The sequence below is a fragment of the Adiantum capillus-veneris genome, chromosome 2, assembly GCF_014529385.1.
Source record: "Adiantum capillus-veneris isolate H3 chromosome 2, ASM1452938v2, whole genome shotgun sequence".
In the NCBI taxonomy this organism is placed as follows: Eukaryota; Viridiplantae; Streptophyta; class Polypodiopsida; order Polypodiales; family Pteridaceae; genus Adiantum; species Adiantum capillus-veneris.
Window position 1 is genome coordinate 37,630,355 of NC_140932.1, and position 26,289 is coordinate 37,656,643.

The 26,289-nt window shown below is 40.3% G+C and overlaps 2 protein-coding genes across 3 annotated transcripts in view; both read right to left on the reverse strand.

The window, feature by feature from the left end:
- Nucleotides 1–237: 237 nt before the first annotated feature.
- On the reverse strand, nucleotides 238–1,793 carry LOC147462641 (uncharacterized). The gene has a single exon (XM_086494243.1). It carries the CDS (start codon nucleotides 1,681–1,683, stop codon nucleotides 238–240), a length of 1,446 nt encoding a protein of 481 aa, XP_086350369.1. The 5' UTR covers nucleotides 1,684–1,793.
- A 19,207-nt stretch (nucleotides 1,794–21,000) lies between these two features.
- LOC147462642 (Zn-dependent exopeptidases superfamily protein) overlaps nucleotides 21,001–26,289 on the reverse strand; it is a 126,679-nt gene continuing 121,390 nt past the window's right edge. For both annotated transcript variants that reach the window (XM_086484708.1, XM_086484716.1), the window contains 3 exons: nucleotides 22,188–22,300; nucleotides 21,580–21,964; nucleotides 21,001–21,496 (listed from right to left, as the gene is read on the reverse strand). In XM_086484708.1, the coding sequence (XP_086340834.1) occupies nucleotides 21,165–21,496; nucleotides 21,580–21,964; nucleotides 22,188–22,300 (830 nt within the window). In that variant the 3' untranslated portion in view covers nucleotides 21,001–21,164. The remainder of the gene's footprint in view (nucleotides 21,497–21,579; nucleotides 21,965–22,187; nucleotides 22,301–26,289) is intronic.

Genomic DNA, 26,289 nt, shown 5'->3' on the forward strand with positions numbered 1-26,289 from the left:
GTCCCACATGCTCTCATTCTCTCTTGAGGGAGTAGGGTATATATATAAGAGTGAGTCTAGTATATATCATAAGATCGAGGACTGAGGCTTGGGCTTGGGCTTGGGCTTGTAATCCCGATCCCGATCTACCTTTTATACAAACCAACCCGTCCGTTTTAAGAGACACGTTTTTTATTTTCGAAAAATTTCGCCGCCCGCTCACTCGCGTTTTTAATTTCCAAATTTTTTTTTTCAGATTTATTTTTTTTTTTTTTGGTGCAGAAAATACAGAAATTGAAAACGCAGATATGCAGAAATTTCAGAAAACGCAGAAATTGAAAAAACGCAGAAATTCAGAAATTGCAGAAAATTGCATACATAGTGCATCCCATCCTCAATCTCATTCGCAATCAAGACACCATTTGCAATAAAGTCTCGCAACTTCACCAGCATACGGTCCTCATAGTAAAGCCCCTCTGATTCTAGCAATTTGAAGATTAAGGCATGGGCTTCAGAAATGCCTTCTTGGCCCTTGACGAATGCCAACATCCGACTATAAGTGGCCTGTCCAAATATGTATGTACCCAGCCGATAAGACTCTGCCCTGCGAATCCAGTCTTTGAAGGTCCATAGTTGCTCCTGGACTAGATATGCCAAGCATGTACCAGTCAAGCCCTTGTGCCCACCCGTCCACTGAAAGATGGAGGCGGCGATCTCCTTCACATCAATCCTCACACTTGGTCGATCTGCAGCAGCCAGTTGTAGCAGAGACTCTACATCCTCGAGGGTAAACCTTGTTGACGTAAGCACATGGTCATGCGGAAAAGGTGACAACATGGTTGGAGTTGATCCAGGCATGTATTCTCGCCCTTGTCCCAAGGCATCCTTCACTCGGCAGTGATATTGACCTTCCAAAAGATCACGTACCGTCTCCACTCCAACAAGTAAGAATCCAAAGAGATTGTAAGCACTGTTGTCATTCTTAAGCGACCTGACTGTGGCAAAGAACTCGCTGATACAAGATGGAGACAGATGCAGCAAGGAATCCGCTTCATCCAGGACAAGCGTAACTGGCATTTGCAATCTGTTTTTGAGAAAAAGTGACTTGAACTGTGCCGCACTACTAGCTAGAGAAGACCGGTCTGGAAAAAAAACGGGACACTTAGAGTGCAGACTGTCCCAAAGATAAGCCCAAAGGTCATTACTGTCCCACTTCCCTTTTGCACCCTCTAGTCCATCCAAGTAAACTATATGTGCTTCTGACACAGCTGACAGCTGTCTCATTGCAGCCATGACAGAGGTAGACTTTCCACTTTGCCTAGGGCCACAAAGCACACAGAACTTCCCTTGCCTTAGGTCTGCAACAAGCGAATCGACCACTGGATGAATGTAATAATAGGCGTTTGGCTCTACTGCAACACCTGCTCCAAAGCGTCTTTGTGGCATTGATTCCATCCTCACCCTCACAGAATAGCGGCAACCAGCAGCAAGGTTGGTGCTCTTTGACAAGATAAAGGGGGTTTGTCCATCATCCCTCGGCATCATCTCCAGAAACAGGAAGTCCAAACTTACCCCAATTTCACGAGAGATGTGTTCCATGACTTCAACAGCAGGGATGCCGCTGCCAAAAGTCCATTTCCTCCCTGCATTGTACACCTCCACAGCCTCCATATGCTGCTCAGCTCCTCCTGAGCACCGCTTCATGTTCAGTCGACACTGAAGATCCGCCCTCAAAACGCACGCGACCACTAGCTCGCTTCTCCATCTCCTGCGTCCAAGAACTAGGTCTACCGTATCGCCTACCCAAAAGCAAGAACTTTCATGCTACATACTTTTAAGGGGAAATTACCAAAATACGCCTTAAATTTCAAAATTTTCAAAAATTCCCAAAATACCCTTGTATCTATTTTAGCTGGATTGTTCACGATTTCCTAGTCTTTATTCTTTTTTGACAATGTATATCCGTTTTTTAGTGCTTAGCATGTAATTTGTCACAAATTACCTCCCAAAAAAAAGACAATTATGTCTAAAAATAATGAAGCAATTCATCTCCAAAGCCTACATAACCAACTCAAATTCTAGTTTTAGTATCTTGTATTCATAGACAATCAGTCTTCTTAAGAAAAGCTACAATTTTTTTTAATTTTTGGATAAATTTACTCTCACAACCAAGGGTATTTTGGAATTTTGGAAAATTTGAAGGGCATTTTGAGAAATTTTGACAAAATATGAGGGGTATATTGGGAATTTTTGAAATTTGAAGGGTATTTTGGGAATTTCCACAAATTAGAGGGGTATTTTGGTAATTTTCCCTACTTTTAATACATCTCTATCTCTCTCTCTCTCTCTCTCTCTCTCTCTCTCTCTCTCTCTCTCTCTCTCTATATATATATATATATATATATATATATATTATCTACTAACATAATATGGCAGAAGGGGGAGCCCTTTACACGTGTCGCAATCTGCGACCTGAAGGCTAAAGTCCAAAACTAAAAAAAGCCCCTTTGCACGCGATAAAGAGGGAGAGAGAGGGAGAGAGAGAGAGGCCGCCGAAGGCGGTTGGCCGTACTAGTATATATTATGGGGAGAAGTTGGGGGCCATGTGGTTGCATATCCCCCCACACACTCTCTCTCTCTAACTAGGGGTGTGTGTGTGTGTGTGTGTGTGTGTGTGTGTGTGTGTGTGTGAGAGAGAGAGAGAGAGAGAGAGAGAGAGAGAAAATCTGATGTGCTGAAGAAGAGAGAGAGAGGGAAAAATTAGCGCAATGATGAGAGAGAGAAAGAGAGGGAAAAATCTTCTCACATCCAAAGGACGGATCACTCCACTCGTATTACTAATCAATATACTAAATATATATGTCTATTACCTTTTCACTTGATTATATGACATTGATTCGAAATATGAAAGTCGTTACACTTGATTATCTGACATTGATTCTTCGAAATATGAAAGGAGCTTAGGAGAGATATCCAGTTGGCAACCAACCATTGGTTTAAAGAGAGCAAAAGAAAGCCTCCTGCACCATAAACTAAGCCCAAAATATTTCACGCAAAGTTGCAAGTAGAGCTACTCACCTTGCTCTAGGAGCTACTATGATAAAATTGAGAATAATAGCATTGCCAGCAAGACAAGCAATTGCCAAGCCAGTTCTAATGCGATAAGATTCTATTGGACAAGATCCTTGTGTGGCTGATGGATTACGATGGGCTCATGGTTGTGCCAACTTTTGTTGAAGAGGCCTGCCGCATTCAAGTTAGTGCACAGTTCAGTTTAGCGAGTCAAGTTCTACTGCTAGATGCCTATCTCAAAGATTAAAAAAAATCCAGTGATAGAATATGTTCGTTTTCTTTTGTCATTTATTGATGCTCCTCTCGGTTACCATTGCTCTTAGCTTGAATTTTTGTGTCACACACAGAGAAGCCGCAACCTTGTGTTCGTGATTAGAAGTCTCTCTCTCTCTCTCTCTCTCTCTCTCTCTCTCTCTCTCTCTCTCTCTCTCTCTCTCTCTCTCTCTCTCTCTCTCTCTCCCTGCTGGATTTAAATTGCACTGCATTTTCTCTCTTTTCCTCTCCTCCTCTTAACCTTCTTTGTCTCTTCTCTCTTCTCGTCCTTTCCATGTTTCTCTTCTTTTTCTTCATTTATTCTTGTCTTTCTCTTCATCCTTTCTTTTCTTCTCCAATATAAGTTAAGTGTTGTGTTTCTCTCCATAAGCAGTTCAACTTCGACCGATTACAAGGTTACGAGATAGATCAATTCTATGTGATTTTCTTCAAAGAATAATGGCATAGACTCGGGTTTTTAAATATAAGGAGAATGCTTAAATGGATCCCAATGCTCAGATTTTTCTTTGCAATATATAACACGGACTCGCGTTTTTAAATATAAGGAGAGTGCAAAAATGGATTTCAATGGTCAGATTTTTCTATGTGATATACAACACTTTATAGGTAGTGAAACTTAGCATCATAATACCACTAGGTCTACATCATAGATTTTCATTGCACCATGGAAAATTATGATACTACAAGATTTTGAATTTGAGGGTGGGGGTGTTAAGGTAGTGTTTTTTAGAGGTGGTAGAGATCAAGAAGCCTTAGAGCTAGGTCATAGAAGGGGAGAACGTATAGAGATAAGGTCAGTAGGTGAGTATATAAGTGTTACTAAAATGAAGGAAGATACTAGTTAGAAATGATATGTATGAGTATTACTAATGAAGGGAGGTACTAGTTGAAAATGAGATAGAGGAGGTGTAGAACTAGGTGTTGGATTTAGGGTTGCAAAAATGCACACACAAAGCTTGAAAAAGAAGAAGAAAAACTAAAGAGCACACAACACAGGAAGTGATATTGATAGTGTGTAAGTACAAAGATAAGTTAGCCCTAGAATGATGGGCGTATATACAATGCATGGGGGGAAAAACCTCCTAGTGAGGTAAAAAGTGCCCCGACAGTCCTAAGTGTGTTCACACACATCATTGCCTATATATGGAAACAAATCCCCCCTGGGAGTGATGGTGTGAACGAGAGTTGGCACTCATGTATACGGAAGTGACATGCCCTATGTAGATCAGTCCACAAAGGCGAGCAAGCCCAAAGCTTTGTGAAAAGCTTCGAACTTCTCACGAGGAAGCACCTTTGTGAAAAGATTGGCGAGGTTGTCCTGTGTTGGCACATAGGCCAAGCTGGTCTCTCCTATGTTGAGAGTCTCTCCTTGACATTGTGATAATGCACCTCAATGTGCTTTGTGCGAGCATGAAAATTTGGGTTTCTCGCAACTGCCAATGCGCTCTGACTGTCAACGTAGATAGTGGTGGCAGAATCCTATCCAACACTAAATCAGCCATAAGCCATCTAAGCCATACACACTCAACCATAGCTGTGAAAGTTACTCTGTACTTAGCTTCACAGCTAGAAGTGGCCATAGTAGGCTGCTTCTTGCTCAACCAAGATATGCATGAGCTACCAAGCATGAATAAAAAACCACTTGTGGACACTCTTGTGTCATAGCAACTAGCCCAATCAGAGTCTGAAAATGCATGTAAATTTGGCGGCAATGATCCCCCCTTGGGATAAAACAACCCAAGATGTATGATGCCACTCAAGTAGTGAAAGATCCATTTAAATGCCTTCCAATGCTGAGACCCTGGACTATGCATAAACCTGCTCACTTGTGAGACCAAAAATGCATACATAAATGAGGCAACCAACAGCTGTTTAATAGAGTGTGACATCAAAATGATCTCCAGCATCATGAGAACTAAGCTTTAAACCTGTCTCCATAGGAGTAGCAAGAGGCTTGCAGTCCTCAAGGCCGAATCTATGTAACAATGTCTCAATATACTTTGTTTGACACAAAGCAATACCTCTATCACATAGCTTAAACTCTATCCCTAAATAATGATGCAAATGCCCCAAATCTAACATCTCAAAAGAGGCATTCAATCAGCCTTAAAATCAGCAATATAACTCTCATTCGGTCCTGTGAGTAGCTGATTAGATGTACATCATCCTCACGTTTTACATACAAAGTGCTCTCAGCTGGACTATTCTGAAAACCATGCGCAGTCAACTACGCATGAATCTTCTCATACCAAGCTCGTGGAGCTTGCTTTAGACCATACAAAGCCCTTTTTAACCTGCACACTTTGTTTTCCTACCCTTTTTAAACAAAACCACGAGGCTGCATAACATACACCTCCTCATGTAAATCTCCATTCAAGAATGCAGTCTTTATGCCCAATTGATGTGCATTCCAACCTTTATGAGCTGCCAATGCACAAATACTACAAATGGTAGTCATACGACAAGTAGGTGCAAAAGTCTCATCAACATCAATGGCCTTTTCCTGAGCATAACCTTTTGCAACAACTCTCGCTATAATTCTTGCAACCCTAATTGATTTATGTGAGCTTTGGCGAGCGTCTGCAGGTTGACAAATATTTTTGGAAGAGCTCGTAGAGTTTGGTGTGCTCAGACTTTTGATGAGGGCTCATTTCGGCCTCCGTTTCCACTACAAATAGTACTGTGCAGGCTATTTTGTCGTTTTGTGAAAGTTTCTGTCAGTGCCGTTTTCTGCATAACAGGTCCCCTACAGTCTTCTACTGTGAGACCTAGGGAACTGAGACGTAGGATCCTCCTCCCTATCGCCCCTTATATAGGCCTAGCTCCTAGCTCTTGCCCTAAGCAGATCCCCAATCCACACTGGTCCAGTCCACGCCCTTGGCCTAGGTCCCTGACCCCCTAGGTTGGGCCTTGCCCCTTAGGACCCTTGTCGTGACATTACTCCCCCCTTAAGGAAGAGTTTTTGTCCTCGAAAACTAGAGTGAAAAGAATAAGTTTTCACAAAAGTTGTAAAGCAATAGACTTGACTGTAGACTACTCAAACCATCTTAAAACTGTACCCTAAGAATCATATCAAGGATACCATTGTGAGACCTAGGGAACTGAGACGTAGGATCCTCCTCCCTACCGCCCCTTATATAGGCCTAGCTCCTAGCTCTTTCCCTAAGCGGATCCCCAGTCCACACTGGTCTAGTCCAGGCCCTTAGCATAGGTCCCTGACCCCCTAGGTTGGGCCTTGCCCCGTGTGCGCTCCTTGCCGCACTGTCGAAGCAAGGGACTTGCCAATACACCGTATGCGAGCCACAAACGGCTCCAAGCACACAACAAGCCTAAACTAGCAAGCTCAAGAAAACAAAGGGTGTGTCACTCACCGCTCTACGCTCGCCTTCGTGGTGGATTCCTCGCCGCGATGAAGAAGAAGCTGCAGTCGTGCCGCGCTCAACCGCTTCGCCGCCGTCGTGCCTTCGTAATGCTCGATCGCACACACACTCTCCCTCTCTCTCTCTCTCTCTCTCACACACACACACAAGGAGGTGAAGAAGAAGAAGATGGAGATGGAGCAAGAGCACTCTTCAATTGCACAAATGAGAGAATGAGTAAAAATTAGGTTTAGTTGGCTTTTATAGGAGCTCACCCCATTCACACTTGGGCGCCCATGCTTAACCAACTAATCCCTTGAATGTCCAAGTTAAAGTGCGCCTCTCATCGGCGATCACTCTACCTTTCCCTATTGGTCCGACAAGCCCGGTACCTGACTCTACCAAATACATAATACGCGTCCATCGTAGGTGATGGGTGTCCGTGTGCCGTGAGGGTTAACACCCCGTAGGACCCTTGTCCTGACATCTACGGTTTGTGCTATATAGCACGTGTTGTTCCCACTTCATTTCTCCTCTTTTCGACAGTTTTCACATCAGGTGCAAAATTTTCCATGACTGACAACAACACATATGTGTTCAAGATGCTTGTTGCTACTGTTGATGAGGATAGATTGGATGGGGACAATTGTACTATGTGGGTTTATATGATGCAACATGTCCTTATGTCAAAGGGTGTCTGGAATATTGTGCAGGGCATTGATGTACATCCGGGTTCTGAGGATGTAGGCGATGTTGAGGATGTTGATTTTGGTGGCAGGATTGCTACTGCCAAAGCTGTTTTGCCTATGGTTGATGAAGCTCGTTTGGATGTAAAAGAGGCATAGGATCATGCATTGATTGTGTTTTCTATGAAGTGCACTATCGATCCTCACATTTGTTCAACGAAATCTGCAAAATAGGCTTGGGGTATTCTGGCTGGTCTTTATGCAAGTCGTAATGAGGTAAAAATTGCATTGTTGCGCGAAGAGCTGGAGTCAAAGATTATGCATGAGGAAGATGATATGGACACTTTCCTTGTTGGTGTCAAGGATATCAATGAGCAACTTATTTCTGCAGGCGAAGTCAATTCTGACAGTTCCGTTGTGCAGACTGTTCTTGATGCTTTGCCAGATTCTTACCAGACTTTTGCTAGGTATTCGAGACTTATGACCCAAGGAAATTGAGAATTTGTCAAGGTTGATGCATTATGCACATTGTTGTTGCAAGAGTCACTTTCCAAAAAAAACAGGACTAGACAGTGTGTTGTTGAACATGCCTTTATTGTTGCTCAAAGAAAAGGTGGTAACAGCAACATCGCCACTTCTCATGGTTCTTTTATGAGTGGTAAATCACCTATTCCTAATGCTTCTACTGGAAGCAATTCTTCTAGGAATTCAGGTGAAAGGGCAAAAAGACGATGTGTTGCCATTATTGTAAAGCTTATGAAATCACTTGATCAAGCACTTTCCTAAGTTGAAGGCCAAAGAGGCTAAGAAGAAAGAGGCTGATTCCACTACAAATGCTGGTTCTACTACAAATGCAGCTATTGTTGAGTCTTCTATGATAGGAGACAGTGATGCTGATGTTGATGCACAATGGGCTTTCAGTGCAGAGTGCACTTATGATCCTTATGTCCATGATGCATGCATGTCAGTTGTTGCAGATTCACATGTGTGGTATTTTCACAGTGGTGCTACAAAGCACATTATCTCACATCGTGATTTGTTTACATGCCTTGAGTCTGTCCCTCATGGGGATTCAGTCACTTGTGCCAACAATGCCTCTTATACGGTTCAGGGTGTTGGAAATATTATGCTTACTACTGCAAATGGAAGTTTTTTTACACTTGTTAATGCATTGTATGTAGATGGGATCAAGAATAATCTTTTGTCTATACCTGCACTTGCTAAAGTTGGTCTTGTAGTCAAATTTGTGGATGAGAGATGTACAATACATGATCTCAGTTTTGGTGATGAAATTATTGCATATGGCATTTTATACCATGGGATGTATAAGCTCACTTTGTACGACAAGTGTGGACCGAATTTTGCAAATGCAATTGTGGATTCTAAGGCTATTTCAGATGCAAAACTTTGGCATGCACGTTTTGGGCATCTGAATTTTGCAAGTTTATTGCATTTACAGAAATTTGATATGGTTGCTCCTTTGCCGCCTCTTGAAGCACCTGTCAAACATGTTTGTGAAGTGTGTATTTTGGGTAAGATGCAACATTCGAAGTTTCCAAAGGATGGTTCCGTTAGGGCCACATGCAAATTGCAGCTTGTGCATAGTGATGTTTTGTGGGCCCATGCAAACTCCGTCCTTGGGCAATAACCTATACTTCGTGACTTTCATTGATGATTACTCCACGCATGCATGGATGTATCCACTTAAGGCGAAGTCCGAAGTGTTTTTATGCTTCAAGCAATTTCTGGCTATGGCTAAAAATGTCTCGAAATGTAATATGGGCACCCTCTGTTCCGATCAAGGGGGGGAGTATATGTCTCATGAATTTAATGCATTTCTGACTAGTATTGGGATAAAACACCAATGTACAATTCCGTATACACCTCAGCAAAATGGGGTTGCTGAGAGGAAAAACAGGTCTCTTGCGGAAATGGCAAGATGTATGGTCAAAAGTCAAGCTTTACCACATTTGTTTTGGCTTGAGGATATTATGTGTACAACTTATGTTTTTGTTCTTTGAATGTGTGCTTTGATACGCATACTTCAATTGTATTGCCATGTGCATTTCAATGCACAAATGTTCATGTTCAACATGCAACAACAATTTTAGTGAACATTAAACCTTCTGTTTATCATAGGAAGTCAAGCACGTCCACTATTTTTGGACCTTGAGCTTAGTATAGGAGGTAGAATCTAGATGATAGCTTAGGCAAGTCAGCCCAGTCATTTCCCACGTATAGAAAAAGCATATTGTGCACCAAACATTTCTAGAAATTTCCACAGGATGCAATGCATGTCTTGTCTGGTGGTCCCATTGAGGCTTTGTTACAGGATCTTGTTCAAGTTACGTTATTGAGTTTGTTCAACCATTACAGGTCCTAATGCTTGGTGTTCAAGATCCAAGTTGATTGGGAATCGTTTTATATACTCAAGCAAATCTCATGGATGAGTTCACCGCATCAGCATGTCACTGAGGCAAGAGATGATGGATCCTATCGATTGCCTTCTTGATACCCCCTTGTATCAATTTTCAGAATCCACTATCACTAAAGGAAGAGCTACTTCCTACCTAGTGTGCCTCTTAGAGCAAAAGGTCAAGGCACATTCCATGAAATGAAAGGTTGAGTTTTCCTTTTCTAAGAAACACAATGAGCTTGTACAAAGAAAGCACCCAACAAGAAGAAGATTGTAATCCCCAAGCCAGTAAAGGTTGAAGAGGCTTTAATGGACTTCCTCAATGAGGCAAGAGCCTCTATATTATATTATGAGCTAGTGGAGAGGTTCAATATAGAGGTGCCCTACTCTGCTATTATCCAAGAAAACATGGATTACTACAACAAAGAGTTCAAGTATTATGAAGTCCAAGGGGATGAAGGGCAACTTAATCCTTCAGATATAGATTGTGTGCCTCTTTTGGATTGCACAAATAACAAGAAGTAAAAAATCTCTACAAGAGATTTCAGCTTCTTGTGGATGACCATAAGACTTTTTGGTGTGAGATATGTACTCAAAGAACTATAACTTGTGCCTTTTGGAATGGGCTTTTTTATCTACCTTCAATGTCTGTATAAGAATTTGCCAAACACAAAGGTGGAGCTTCTGTGATGAGCGAGAAGGGGACACTAAGGAGGAGGGATCTAAGATAGAAGGGGAGATGGACACAATGGGAGTGGAGGAGGAATTCTTTATCGCTAAGGAAGAGTAGGAGACTAAAGCTATCAGAGTGATTGATATCTTCAATATGGTGTCACAGGTGCCTGAACATATGCAAGATCTTAGCTTGCTTGACCCTACACTCCAATTACCTATATCTACCTGATCATCATTGGGAGAAATCCATACATCTTCTTTAGTGACATATAGAGGTATTATCCATAAGGGAGCAATTCATATTGGTAGAAATTGCAAAGAGAAAAAAGGAGGAGGATGGTTTTGTATTCGATGATGACATGGAGGATTTAGCCCTAGAGAAATATTTTGAGACAATGCTTGCGGTTTAACATGGTGGACAAAGACAACGGTGGAATAAAAATTTAGGGACCTTCAAAAACGATTGGGTTATGATAAGCTAAAATCTTCCTATGATCATTTCATGGAGCAATTTCCATGGGAGGCCGCAAGTAGTATGGACCTTGAGAAAGAAAAAATCCTGTTGTATGATGAGAAACTGGAGGTACATGTATTTCATCATAAATTTAATTGGTTTTCTTATTCTAATTTCCATTGGCTTGCTTATTATATTACTAAGTGTCATTGGTTTGCATTACTTGGATTTTTGTAGAGGCTCATATGAGTTTCTTATCACGCACAAAAGAAATTTCCATGGACGTGATGCAACCCTTCATCACTACTTATCAAAGATCCTTGTGTACCACAACAAGCTTAGTGACGAAGGAACAATGGAAACATATTTTTTCGAGACATTTTCCTAGTTTCTTGGTGGCATGGCCATCATGAGCACTTACGAGAAGGTGATTTTAGTGGATAAACATATGGCCTTGGATGTCAGTGTCTATTAGGATACATCTCAATTTTCTAGAGGGGCCTATTTTAGTGCTTATTTAGGGCTTGCTTTAGCATTAAGAATAAAAGATAGTGAGCAGTTGTAGGCTTATGGAGATTATGGTAAGGACAAATTGATACAAAGTAAGAGAAAGGAACAACCACTTTAACTTGGATTTAACACATCTAAGAAGGACAAAAATGTACAAGGGTTTTCAAAACATAAAAAGTTGTACTTATGCTACAAGATATTCATTGGTTTCCTCCACAATGCCTTTACCCACATCGATGGTTTACAAAGTGCTTTTCTTGTCTCCATCTCTGTTGTGATTGAAGAACATTTGATTTTCTGAAGTCTTGGATTTTCTTCTTCGTCTTTGAATGGACTTCCCTCAATGCTTGTACAAGCTTTGATGATCCTAATGTCTCTTTTGCATAAAGTTGCTACATTACTCATCCATCGAACCACTGGAAGAGTTCTCGTAGTTATTTCCTTTGTGACTTCCACCACCATGTTGAGTATATCTAAAATATGCATTGCACTCCATGCAATGCGACCTCTCCATTCCTTGAGTGTTCTGTATGCTTGGATTATTGTACTTTCTAATGAAGTATGGTAAATGCTTATAGATGATGTTGTTGCCGCAAAACCATTTGTGAGTGGATTTTGTAACTTACCATGTAATGTGTGAACCATGCTCTAAGTGGATTTTGTAACTTGCCATGTAACGTGTGAACCATGTTGTAAGGGGATTTTGTATTTTATGATGTAATGTGTCATGTTATTCTCTATCCAAGCTGTTGTGAACTTTTTTGAATTGTTGAAGTGAAGGTGTATTTGAAATCTTCTGTTATTAACCATTGACCAAGACTCCTTGTCACACATTTTGAAAACGTTATCTAGCACATGCCAAACCTCCACTTTTTCATTTCTAGATGGAGCCTCCTGGCCCTTTACTACATTTTGTAGCTTTCTCCACTGCTCATAGTCAATCTTGCTTATGTGATTTCTTGCACACTTTCCAATTGTCTTGTTTATTGGTCTTGAGAGGAACCACCTTGCCTTCACACCTTGCATGGATACCTTTCTAGGAAGATCCTTTTCATTGGTTGAGAGCTTTTGGTCTTGCTCAATTTTCACATTTCCACCATGAAGTCTTATATTTGATAAGACCTTTCAATAGTTGCAATTCCATCATGGTGCTCATATTGATTTATGATCTTCTATAAAAACCCAACGTAAAGGTTAATTATTTTTTCTATGACATGGAACAAAGTGTGCATAGTACAAATATGAGCATTTCTCAATGGTATATAAAAAACTAGTTGGAATATCTTGTCCAACAAATGCAGGTTTGGCATCTTGGTCCACCTCTTTTGATCAAGGGCTTTTGTGAGCTCCATGTTGTAGAAGCATGGTAAGCTCATGGCTCCTCTATTGCAATTGTATAAGCATTTCAATGTCTTTAGATTAGAGGTCAAATCTCAAAGAACCCAAAAGATATCTTTGTCTTCAATAGTAAGAGTGGTTTGCCCTCTCATCTTCCCACTAATAATATCTAGAATGAGGGTTTGGTGAAAGAGACATTCCAATACCTCGAGATCCTTAGAAAAAACCCAAAGCAAAAGAAAATAAGAGACCAAACCGGAATTCAACCATGTCATTCACTTACACGAAATAGGACAAACATTACTCACAAGAAAACAACCAAGCCACCACAAATTCATCTCTGATTGTACATTAAAGTACATTGGATCATCCTTTGTCATGTTAATCATAGCTTTGCGCATGAGAGTTATGGATATCGTCTCCATCTTCTTATCATTGAGAATCTCACACTCGTCTATCTTTAAACAAAGTTGAGTACACCATTTTGTTTCAACACGGGTGATGTCATAAAACTCAAATATTCGCCTCTGCAATAGCTCTAGCTCCATGAAGATGTTATTGTGCTCATTGTATCCATCAATGCCTCTTTTCCCTTTGAATTCATTTTCTATGTGGTAGAGGGATCCAACATACTTATTCTGCTTCTCACTAAGCCTCCAAACATGTGTAGTTATTGGTAAGAGTTTGGTCTTGATTCCTTTAGTTTTGAATGTAGATTTCACAGCCGTTTCGACTTATACCACTTTAAAATTATATCTTTCTAGCATTCAATAAGAATTATATACATTTTAATTTTTCTATCTTTTGGTAACAATTATACTCCAATATTAAATTTACATTCCTTCCATGTTTCAAATCAATGACCTTGTAATTCCATCATCAAAGCATCATATTTGTATGTACACAATCACTTTGGATAAATAAAAAATTCTTACTATCGAAGGAAAAAAATTTGTTGAATGAACATCAAATATTTTTCTATTAATCTTGCCATTACAAAGAAAAGAGATGCCTTCTTACCTGTTAAGCTTCTCCCCAAGCTCTACTTTAATTTAGAAAGAACATTAACATGTGGAATTGACAATTGCTTTACAGAGTTTGAAGTGATAAGAAAAATTAAATGTGCTATATGAATAGGTTTCTCTTGCTTATTCAGCATGCTAAAGATGTGATAGACTACACATTTGTTAGCATTGGATACATTTAACAGGTGTCAAAGAACCTATTAGTTGTGGTCCATGTCGTACTTAAAACCTATTAGACTAGATACCATCCTAAGAAGCGGTATAGCTTCTTCTTTTCTTTATTTTGAAAAAACCAGTTGTCCCTCCATCATAAGGCCATCACCACTTGACAAGGATAAGAAATCTTTATGGTAAAATTTCTTTCTATTTTTCCTTGAAATACTTAAATTTTCTTTGTAATTTTTTGGATTACCATCAAGAATCATTTTGATATATGGCAACCAATGTTCAAAAAGGTCATTTATGAAATTCTAGCTTTCCCCTTTCCCACAAGAGGTTTTATGAGTTATTATACTAAGCCATCTTTACATGCTATTAGAGTAGCATCCAACTAATCAAAAGAAGCAATCAGAGTAGCATTCAACTCTTAAAATTTTAAGTTGTTCAAACTTCACCACGCCAAGCTCATAGAAGGTAAGTGTTGTTAAACTTTTAACCATAACAAATAGCATTAGTCAAGCATTAGCCCAACTATGAATGGTCTAACCCAAGTTTCTAGAGAACAATGACCTATATGCTATCACATGTAACCACATAAGAAATCCTTTACATTTAACCAAATGTTAAGGCTTCCATACAATGATCTTGTAAAGAAATAAATCAAACTTGCTAGCAACTAAAGTTGCTCATAATCTCTAACCAATAAAAATCATCTGTAAATTTTGTTGATCTTCTAAAGAAACTTTGAATAACATCAATATTTCAACAATAATCCCACAAGAATTGCTTAGTAGAGCCAATGGGCAAATGATATTAAAGCAAAGAGGCCCTAGGTGACAAAAAACATACATATAGTCCCAAACCTTGTGTCTAAGGCAAGCCCATTCTACCAAGAGTAATCCTTGTGCATATTAGTCAAGCAGGCTAAGTTCCAAAAAAAAGGAGTATAGACCTAACTAGATTAGGCCAACAACAGACACCAATAGCAACAGCTAAAGCCCAGACCATTACTTGGAGAGCCATGTAGTACTAGAATATTTTTCCTTTAAAAATTTCAAAAAAACATCATTTTAGATTTAAAGAGAAAATTTGGTGACAACTTTTGATTTGCTTTAGAAGTTTCCAAATATCCAACCACCATATGGTAATGAAGGATCCACTATTTCAATAAATTGTGAGTTTAAATGTCAAAAATACACTCAAAATTGTATCCCATATTTGAAGCTTCTAGTATTATATCAAAATCAAAGTACCCAGCAAGTCCAACAATCACTTCCTTACTGGATGAAACAATTCAAAGCTCTGATAGTGGCATTGCCTTAGTACAAGAATTTTTAATAAAGATTCAAAGTTTCATTATCTCTCATTTTACACCTAGTAAGAGAAAGTGTGGAGCCAAAATTCTCAACACATAGCTAGTTAGCAACCCCATAATCTACAATCTCAAGAGTCCAAGTTAGTCAACGTATAGCAACTAGCATAATTTCAGGCTTATTTGTTGTATGTTTATCGACTTGATGAGACAATAAGTACATACTCAATGGGATCATTGCCTGAACACTGAGTATTGTTCTTGGGAAAGGGTGGACACATACACACCTCACTTTGTCATTATATTATGGTTCATTGAGTACTCTACCTAGCTATCAAAACTTGCAATCTTGGGATCTAAACTATGCCTAAAACTAACTTTTTCCAGGGTGCATAACTTCTCCCATCAGTCTCATGACCACTATGAGTCTTCTTAATAGATTCCTTAAAAGAATTAGTACTAGCTTCTATTCCCCTACCTAAATAAGAGTTATACTCTCCTTTCTAAGGCATGGCTAATGATTCTTACCCATACATTACTAATACAATGAATTGCCTCTATCTAAGTAAGGTTTGGCACAAACACTATTTTCCTCACTCTTGGCTCATTTGGAATAGTCATAATAGTGTTTCACATTCTGACAGAGTGTCTGTGACACAATGTGAATCTCACTTTGCATTCTCTAACTAGCCACACCTTAGGCCTCGAGACTCATTGAAGATAACAACATTAGAATCTAAACTATGCATAACCCTTGCCTTGTCTCAAGAAAATTACTAATCCATATAGGTCCTTTGGCCTCTCTAATGCTTCCTTGGGCATGCATGCCTAAAAAAGAATCAGCATACTTAATACTATCAATTGTTCTACTTAGAGATTGTAGTATGAACCCCTTCTAGGTCATGAATAATGGATGCTCACCCTAAATCATGATCGTATTGCTACAAGGAAAAACCTTTTTTTGGATTAGGTTGGGCATCGACACTATTTCCGTTACTATGAAGACACTTATGAAATAACCCTAAGTAATATAGAGAAATCTCTAATGAAGAAACACGATGTGAACATCACTTGGGCATACCCTGACTTTCCTCCTTAAAATTTGGGACACTAAAGGTTCCTTTGCTCTTGGATTCTCTTTCCTCACTTCACCCATTAGTGTGAATCCCTTAAATTCTATTGGAGCTGCTTATCATGAAAAGGACCCTTCCCCCTAACTTCACCCAAAATCACCTAACTTGTATGAAAGCTATCATTTTTTTGATGACTTCTTATACCCTCTTAGTCTTGCATAAGAATCTTCTTCCATTATTGTGGGAACCCTCTTAGCTATTGAAACTTCTTGCCCACATGGGAACAAGGCTTTTTGATGCCTCCCGCCTTGATTTGAATTCCCCTTGAAAGTGGCAACTCATTAACTACCACATTGGGACGATGTGCTCTCTTTTGCTAGCTACACCGAGACTTTATCTGGATTTGTGGCGCACTCACCTTAAACTTTGTCTAAGACGGGCCTTTATTTGCTCCTTTACAATACCGGAACCTCTATCTCATGATGATGAGTTATTGGTTGTATGATTCCCTTGCTATTATGTAGTATAGGACTCTTGGCATAAGGTTCTTCCCCAATCACTTTCCTTACTTACACAGTATGAGATGCATGTTACAGTCTCTCCCTTGCAATGGACCCTTAGGCTTTGAATGGCATGGAATTATTAGAACCATCATCTCCCCTTCCTTGATCATGGTATGTACACACAATTATTTTGATTTATTTAATGTTATCACTACATTGTGACCTTCCTATGCATGTCTATGACTATTGTTGTCTTTGCCTACTTGCAAGTCCCTTTTGAAAATTGAATGGAGTGCTTATATTACCTAGTGTGCCATAGATTAGCTTGGGAAGGTGTAAAATCGGCATGGCTTGTTGCTCCCTTCCAATTTAAAGACTCTATAAAGATAAAGTATTTCTATCCCTCATTTAGCCTTGTAATGTCTTCATGTTTGCTTGCCAAGAAATAAAGTATGCAAGGGTGAGGAGGTTGTTTCATACTTGTTGTGATTGGCTGTGTAGTATGGTTTACCCATCTCTTGCCATTACGGAACTAATGAAAGCGTGTTTCTCTCAAATGTCTACTTGATTACACCAAATTTTGATTGTTTTTAGTTTAAAAGGCTTCACTAGCAATTGTCTTTGGATTTGATCTTCCTACATTGCTACTCTATCCTTTGCTTGATTTCTTGGTTGACTGGTTTGATTCTAATTTTTCGGCATGACATTAAAATTATGGGATTGGTTCTAGCAACATGTTGTTTGTTGGGACTGATCTTCTTGCTTTTTGTTTTTTTGTTTTGTTTTTTACTTGGCTCCTAGGGCAAAGGATTTGCTCAATTGCATAGATGGTATCATGTTTTCACCTATCCCTACCTTGATTCCTATATGATTTTTCGATGCATGTGCTTAGCTTAAAAGGGTATGGATGGAAGAATTTAACTCTCTTTTTTGCATACGAACATTATACTCCAAATGGAATTTTAAGGCTTTGTGAGCCACAATATGTCAATGTAGAAGAATCCTATTCACGTGGTCATTTAGAAATAGTATTTCCATGAAATAAATTTAGATTCAAAATCGAACAAGAGGTAACTTAAGAATGGTAGCTCCTATCACCTAGAACCAGCTACGTCAAAGGATCGAAATGATTGTGAATAGAAACTTCATCCATACTCCCAGACACCACCTACCAACCTATCCACCTAAGGAGAATTTACCAAAATGGGTTTGTCAAGGCTTAAAGACATAAAATAAGCCAAAACCAACATCTTGACCTACCCATTTGCCTAGAAAGGCCCTGTGTCTAGGGTGTGTGTGTGTGTGTGTGTGTTGTTGTTGTATCAAAGATAATACTTATATACAAAAGAATTCTTTGTACAAAAGACAACTAGCTTTAAACACAAGAAAGATATTTGCACAAAAACAATTTTGTGTTCAACTCATTTTTGTACAATATGGTCAGAATGAAGTACCATTCTAGTTATCCTATATATCATGACTACAAAAGTTTGTGGAAGAAATACACCTTCCTCTTCAATGTCAGGATTGCAACTAAGATAAATCTCTTTAAGCACAAATAAAAGGCTCACTTGCATCCATATAAACAAGGCAATAATTATTTTAGCCATGTATACATTTTGTAGGTGTCAAAGAACCTATCAATTTTGATTCATGTGGTATTTAAAAATTATTAGATTAGACATCATCCTATGCAGTGTTAAAGATAGTTTCTTTTCTTTATTTTAAGAGAACATGCTATCCTTCTGTTATAAGGCCATCAACACTTGAGAAGGATAAGGAATCTTTATGGTAAAACTCCTTTCTATTTTTTTGAAATACTTAAATATTCTAACTTTTTAGATTACCATCAAAAAACATTTTGATATATGGTAGCCAATTTTCAAACCAGGCATTTGTAAAATTCTAGCTTTTTCCTTTTCCTCAAGAGATTTTATGAGTTAGTATACCAAGCCGTCTTTACATGCTTTCAAAGTAGCGTCAGAGTAATCAACTTTTACCACTACAAGCTCATAGAAGGTATGAATGGTCTCAAACAACCAAATCCAGATTACTTGTATGATGTCACAGCACATAAGAAAATCCTTACATTTGTCATAAAATGATCAAAATTTTGTGAAGAGGTGAACCAAATTTGTTGGCAACTCAAGCTACTCATAATGTCTAAGTTGTACAAATCATTAGCAAAATTTTGTTAGTCCTCCAAAGAAACTTTGAAGAACAAGAATTAGACAATAATTTCCCATGAACTGCTCAGTACAACCATTGACGAAATGATATCAAAGCAAAGAGATACTAGTAGGTAATTAGCAAACCTACAAATAGTTCCAAACCTTATGTCTTAAAGCAACCCCATTCTGCTTAAGCCTTGTGCATATCACTCAAGTAGGTTAAGTTCTCGACAAAGGATCCTAGACCTAATTCGATCAACAAACAATTGACACAAATGGAAACAATAAAAGGCCAATACAAAGAGCCATGTAGCCTTGGAAGATGAATTCTTTTAACATTTCAGAAAAGCATCAATTTAAGTTTAAACAACAGATTTGCTAGCAGCTTTTGATTTAACTCAAAAGTTGCCAAATATCCAACCATCATATGGTAACAAAGGATCCAATATTTTAATAAATAGTCAATTTGAATGACAAAAATAGTCTCAAAAATGTAGGCCAACTTTGAAGCATCAAGTATTTTATCAGAGATCAAAGTACCTAATATGTCCAACAAGAAGCACGCACTTACCAAAAGAAATAATCCAATGCTAAGATAGTTGAGATCCCATGGTTGCATGTTTTGATAGCTAGGGGGAGTAATCACCAATGACAATGTGTATGTGTTTATAAATTTCTCTCAAGCATGTGATGTTGCCATTTACAATTATCATCAAAATTTAAATTCAGAAATAAATGCAGATGCAAACTTCGAAGCAAGAAGAATATCTCTACATTCAGTGCATGTAGTACCCTACACAAATCATTATGGTATAGGGAAGGGACCGTTGGCATCCTTTCCTTGTAATCATTGTGACCAAATGGCAACTGGCAGGGAGCTGGCAGATGGTTGGAGCAAAGCTTACAGGGGAAAGGGCACTAATGGTCCCTTCCCTACACCGTGAAGTATCTGGGGAAGAGGAGCAAGCAAGATGAGGTGGCAGCATGTCCAAAAATTGGGGTGCATTCTGAGCAGTGTAAGCTTTGCAGTTGTTGTCATGCTTTAATTCGATACAGGCTTACATGCAGGGTTTTTATACGACGTACTATGGCTGCTGATGTGCCATTCATCTAGCTATGCACAATGGGCATTCCCAACAGGAATGGACAGCAGATGGGCCGCCCCTTGACCCGAACCATGACGAGGTGGGGAATCTCCCTCACCCCCACTGTTCCGGGCTGGAATAGGCAAGGCGGAGGCCGAGCCTGTTCCCTGTCCCGGAACAGTGGGGGTGAGGGAGATTCCCATCCGTCATGCATTTTTCCTATTCATTGTTAGAATGCTAATGCATTGGACGGTTGAGATTGCTTGATGTGCTGGAATACACAGGCCCAAGGCATGACAGATCAAGAATACTTCACATCTATTTCACCTGTGGTCAATTCTGCTGACCAAGCATGCACTTCATCCTGTCCTATATGTGGAATTACTTGCAACACCTTCTCTGATATGATTAGATAGGAGAGGCGATATGGCAATGTTCATCTACCAAAGAGTCACAATTGCTTTATAGTTGTGTATTAAATTGTGTTGAGTTTCATGGGTCCAATATACAAGTTTCATATGATTGACATAAAGCATGTTATTTACACATGCATCGTGGTACATAGACATGTATGCTACCAAAAGTAATACTTCAAATAATAATTATTGATGTTCATGTTAACTACCATAATTACTAAAATGTAATCATTGCAAACAGGATTCCAAACAACCAGTCAGTATTGTGTGTTGAGGCAACATGCTTTGATTTTTGAACAGGGCAAACAACTTCATGCATAAACTCAGACAATAATCTGATTGCCCAATGTTCACAAATCAAGTTTGACAATCTTGAATGAAAATATTTGGATTTGTGAACAAATGGAATTCCCTCAATTGTGCTCGATGTGTAAAATTGACAAACTACGTAAATCAGACAAATTGAATTCCATCATTGTGCTCAATATGCAAAATAAATGCAAATGCAATATTTAAACCAAGAAGCATATATCTCCATTCAGTGCGAGTAATACCCTATACAAATCATTATGGATCAATAATAATTTAGATGCATTTCACCTGTGGTCAATTTTGCTTACCAAGCATGCACTTTTTCCTGTCCTGTATGAGCAATTACTTAAAGCACCTTCTCCCCTGCTGGGAAGGTGATCAGATAGGAGAGAGGATATGGCGATGTTGATTTACCAAATAGTGAAACCCAACTTGGTAGCTTTTCCAGCGTCCTCTTCAGCTTGGATGTTGTTTTGTTTACATCTGTCCTCAACTTCAGCAACATGCTCTTATACGATGTCTCCCTTAAATGATTCTGCCCTGACACTGATGTCAAACCAGACCAGGTAAGGGAGAGCTCAAAATTTGAAGGGCCATCTTGATTTGTAACGAACTGCATGATATGCCATCCATCCACAGACTCCGGTGCTTGTCTCAGAGCAAGCACCTCTTTCTCACCTGTGCATATGCACCTGATGTCAGTTTTTTGACTCATAAAGGATTACTCTATAAAGGTGAACAGAGTAAGAAAGACCAGGTACCTGGTGCTCCTTTTATCGCATCAAGTTGAAAAGACTTCAAGTCAGTCGTGTTGATGGCCATTACCCAACGCCGTGCAGCCTGTGCATTCAGACGAAATATTGCAACTCTCTCACCCTTCATCTCTTTCTCCTCTTGCAGTTCCAACATAGGATACTCCGTCAAGTGGCTTTCCTCCCTATCGAGGTCAGTGAAACTTGTACATCCGTACTTAATAACATGCGTGACCATGTCAATTGCAACACCTCTCTCGCAGACAAACCCTTCTTCCTTGATGAAAGACCATTCCTTTGTCAGCTTCCCAGGAGTAAGAGAGGAGAATGAAACATATGAAGAAGTTGGCCTTAGCACACCATTGCTCGAGCCTACTTCAACCACGTGAACCACCTGTCAACCAAACACACATATGCAATATTAATCCTCAGAATGCTGGCATGATGGATAAGGCTTATATTAATAGCACACCAAACAGACTGGAATATGGGTTGTTATGCACGAAGGAATAAGTGATCCGTTATGCAATTGAAAAAACCTTGACTGCATTAAATTTTCAAAAACACACCACCACCACCACCATAAACCTCTCAGAAAGTAAATGACACACACTTACATTTACAGCTCGACCTGTGTGTTCGGTGAAGGGTGGAAACACCTCCAATGCAACCAAAGACACAGCTATGGCAAAAAGAAGCATAGTTCCACCTAAAATCCACTTCAAGCCACCTGACAGTTTCACACCAACAAACAATCACGCAACCAAATTTTATTCTGCCATGATTAGTGAGTGCAAAGAACATCTACAACTGTTGTGTATGAATGCTTGATTTGCACTCCTCTTTGGATCTTCGCTGCCTCTCTGCTGATTCTTGCAAATGGAGCAATATACTGTGTATAAGAGACCTCTGGAATGCTCAGTGGGCCCATCTCCCACAGGAATTACAAACAGTATGAGTGAAGATCTGGTCGCATGAATGTCAGTTTTTATTGCAGGCTTAGGCATAGGATTCGTGACAGTGCACATGCAAGGTTCCTTTCTTATTAATTTTACTACTTTTAGATACTCAATTTAGCAGTCATGTTTCACATGTAGATATTGCACTGAGTTAGGCTTTGTTTACTTCCGCTTTAAGCACATAAAATATCAACAGAGAACAGTCTTCTGTGTGTGCACCTGCACACATGTGGGCGTGGCTGCATGTGTTTGTGCCGCATGTGCCTGTGTGTTCTGTGTGTGCGTCTGTATGGTTTCTCTGTGTGCAGAACTTGTTCAATTTATTTTGTTTTACAAAGTGGCCTTTTCACTATTCAATTTTTGAGCTCTCAAAGATAAAATCCATACTGGATAAAACAACAATTTAGTGCTCGTTGTTTTCACGAGTGCTTTGTCATTTACAACAAGCAAATGATGTAAGAACCGCGAGCAAACTAGAAGCTGCTCCTAGGCCAACTTCACCCTTGATAGGGGAGGCCAAGGTACATCATGTCATCCTTGGTGAGGAAGCAAGTTGTTGCAATAGTCTGAGTATCTTGAGCAAATGTGTGTGGACTGACAAGCAGGTCGGCATCCTTTATGAGGATGCAATTGTTGTCACCTTTGGTGGCATTTTGAAGATAGAGCGAGAAATGGAGAGAAGATCTCTCGCCAAATTTTGAAGAGCAATAAGCTCTTAAAAGCTGTCTTCTTCACAATGTAGTATTTGCTTCATACTAGGTATGCATGTATGTCATATCCATGGAAGCACAGTACAAGCATTAGCTTTATATAGCTACAAGGTTCCAGACATTGGCCTCAAAGATACTAAAAGCTCTAGAACTTAGATTGCCTCAAAAATATGTGCATCATTTGCATGTATCATCAAGGAAACCTGGCTGGGCAAAGGAAGTGTCTACTTCCAACAAACGCAACCAAAGCAACATTGTTTACGAAGGTCGTGTCAGCTTCCACAACCTATGCATCCTTTGTGACGAAACAAACCTTAACCAAGACCAAACAATTGTAAACTGTGCCTCACTCTTGTGTAGGGGTCGATTGTCTGCCTGGGGAATCTGCTCAAAGGAAATGCATGCCTGCCACTGGTCTAGCAAAGTGCGTTTGTAGTTTAGAGTAGTGCATACAAGTTTTTGTGGTCACATACTGGCCAGAATCATAGAGCATAATGTGTGCGAGCATGTTCATATCTCACCCAGTGTCTTTGAAGGTACACTTGGTGCCTGTCCAATTGGAAGACACTTGGTGCAATTTACTGAGTTTTTAGTTGATATATTTTTGGGTGAAGACAATGTTAAATATATTTGTTAGACCTCCACCTTTAAAACGATATGGGAACCAGGGGGTCCTTTTAACCCTTGAAGTCAAGTAAAGAAGAGACATCAGTTGGGGATGCCTCACTCTCCACTACCACCAATGTTTTTCATTCATTCTGGCATTTGTAGCAGCCCATAGTAGCCATTTCAGAGGCAATCCCATCAACCATAGCTTGCAGACATCAAGGGAAATTCCTTGTTGCGTTAAGTCGGGGAAACTCTACTGGCATGCACCTTTTTCTTGCGTTCTTGAAGCGCAGCAGGGTTGATCATCAGCAGCCAGGAGACCCTATCTGGTGCAAACTGATGCAGAGAAGTTGCAAACTTTAGCCATCTCCATCTGCATTGGTTGCAGCCAGTATCAGCCTTCTTACATCCAATATTTCAGCGTAGCCTCAAATGAAGCCCAAAAGTAGTCAACTGAAGCCCAAGATAAGAAAAATCTCAGTTATCAGCCCATCACTAGCTAGACCCTCACCTACCCAAGCATACAGCCAATGGTAAGATCTACTTGGTTCTATGCGGAAGGTATCATTATCATCGCATGGGCATCAAGGTACAGTTCTTGTCCACATCTCCTGTCACAAACTGCTGATGTATCAAGCTACCGAAGAACGGAGACAACCTGCAGATCCCGGCCGAGGGGCCTAAACCCTAAGAAGAAGCAACAGCAACAGAAGAAGAAGTCCTACGAACTTATGGGATTTTCATAAATTATGTTGGGCTGCTTTTGGAACCAGATGCTTTTGAGTTTGAAGAATTTCATGTAGCTGCTTTTCATAGCCAAGGGAATTTAAATATGAGCCAAGGGCTCATTCTCTGGCAGGGATTGGAGTACCGGCGATGTATTGAGTTCAAGGAATGTAAAGAAATACCGAAAGGGGCATCAAGGTTTGGGGCCAATGCTCTCTCAGGGTGGAACTCCATCACTCCCCGTCTTGTGTGTCGTCTCTCTTTCAGTTCAATTGTTATTTGAAGTGCTTAAAGTTGCTCAGTCTGTTCTTTTCCGTTGGCACATGGTGCCCATCTTCTGACATCCCTAAGATGGCATTCACCTCTTTCTCATTGTTTCTTTGTGAAGGTCAAAGACCAAACAACTAAACGAGCAAGAGTACTTTTGTTAATATGACATGTGTTCCTTGTGTCAAGCTTCTCATCCATTGTGTCTGTTTGTTGTCATGAGCCCTTGTTGAGCAATGCTACATGCTTCCAAAAAAGAACACATTCAAGGCACTAGGCACAAGCTTTTGAAAGGACAAGTATTGGAACCATAGTCACATGGGGACGGGGACGGGGACGTGGCAAAACAAGGGACAGGGGACAGGCTAGGGGACGCGCATTAGAAAAAACTTGTTTATTCCACCATGCCCATGTGAAGTTGGGGGAGGAAGGGGGTTGAGAAGCCATGGTGGGGCAGAAGGGAGGAGAAGGAGAAGGGCTTAGAGAAGCTCCGGATCCATCTTTAGATGCCATAGATATTAGAGAAAAATTAAAATGGAAGCTCGGAGATCCGGAGAGAAGGAGAGAGGGGTAGGCTTCAAGGCTTCAAAGTCTCGACTTCAAGAGGAGGAGAGATGGGAAAGAGGGGAAGGAGAGACTCGAGAGGGGAGGGCAAGGCTCAAGGCTCAAGAGTCAAGCTTGAAGCCCTTGGGACCTGGGTATGTAGTGTGTAGTATGACTCATGAGGCCTTAGCAAGCTAGCTTGAAAATGTGTCCTCCTTGGGCCTATTATATAGAAAGACCCCCCAAGTGAAACGAACACAAAACCGCTCTGTTTTGTACTTTTGAAATTTGAAAAAGTCTCCCCTGGCGGCCCTTGCCCGTGTCCCATCCGCACCCATCACCGGGGACGCACGTCTCGGGACGCGTCCCGCCTGCGCATCCATGTGAGGGACATATGAGCGCCTCATTCCCACATCTCGTCCCCCATTCGTTGGTCCCATGTCGCGTCCCCGCCGTAAAGGTCCCCGTCGACGGGTCCCCTGTTTCTATGATTGTTGTGTCTTTGTGAGCTCTGTTGATGTCTATTGTTTCCTTTCTATTCAATCTGTTTGAGTGAGATTGTCACGCAAATTGTAAAGCAGCCCCCACAACATAGCAGCACCAGAGGCATACTGCTTGATCGGGCGATATAGTTGGGGCGGTTCCGTCGCCCACGGATGAGGGGGCCCTCTCGACATCGATGCACATTGAGACAGAGGATCCATACCATAGTGGCACGACATAGGAGCCGTCAAGATAGAGTGCTTACCGTGGAGGCCATTGAACCTCTACAACCTTTTGGATACTGGTGTCTCTACTATCAGAGAGCACCATTGTATCAGCCCCCCCCCCCCCCCCCCCCCCCCCCCCTTTCCTCCTTTGTATTAGCTTTCACCCCACCCCTATCCACTATTTTCTTTTCAGTT

Bases quoted from the DNA above. Each gene is read 5' to 3' on its own strand.
- LOC147462641 (XM_086494243.1), bottom strand. From the start codon at position 1,683: ATGAAGCGGTGCTCAGGAGGAGCTGAGCAGCATATGGAGGCTGTGGAG.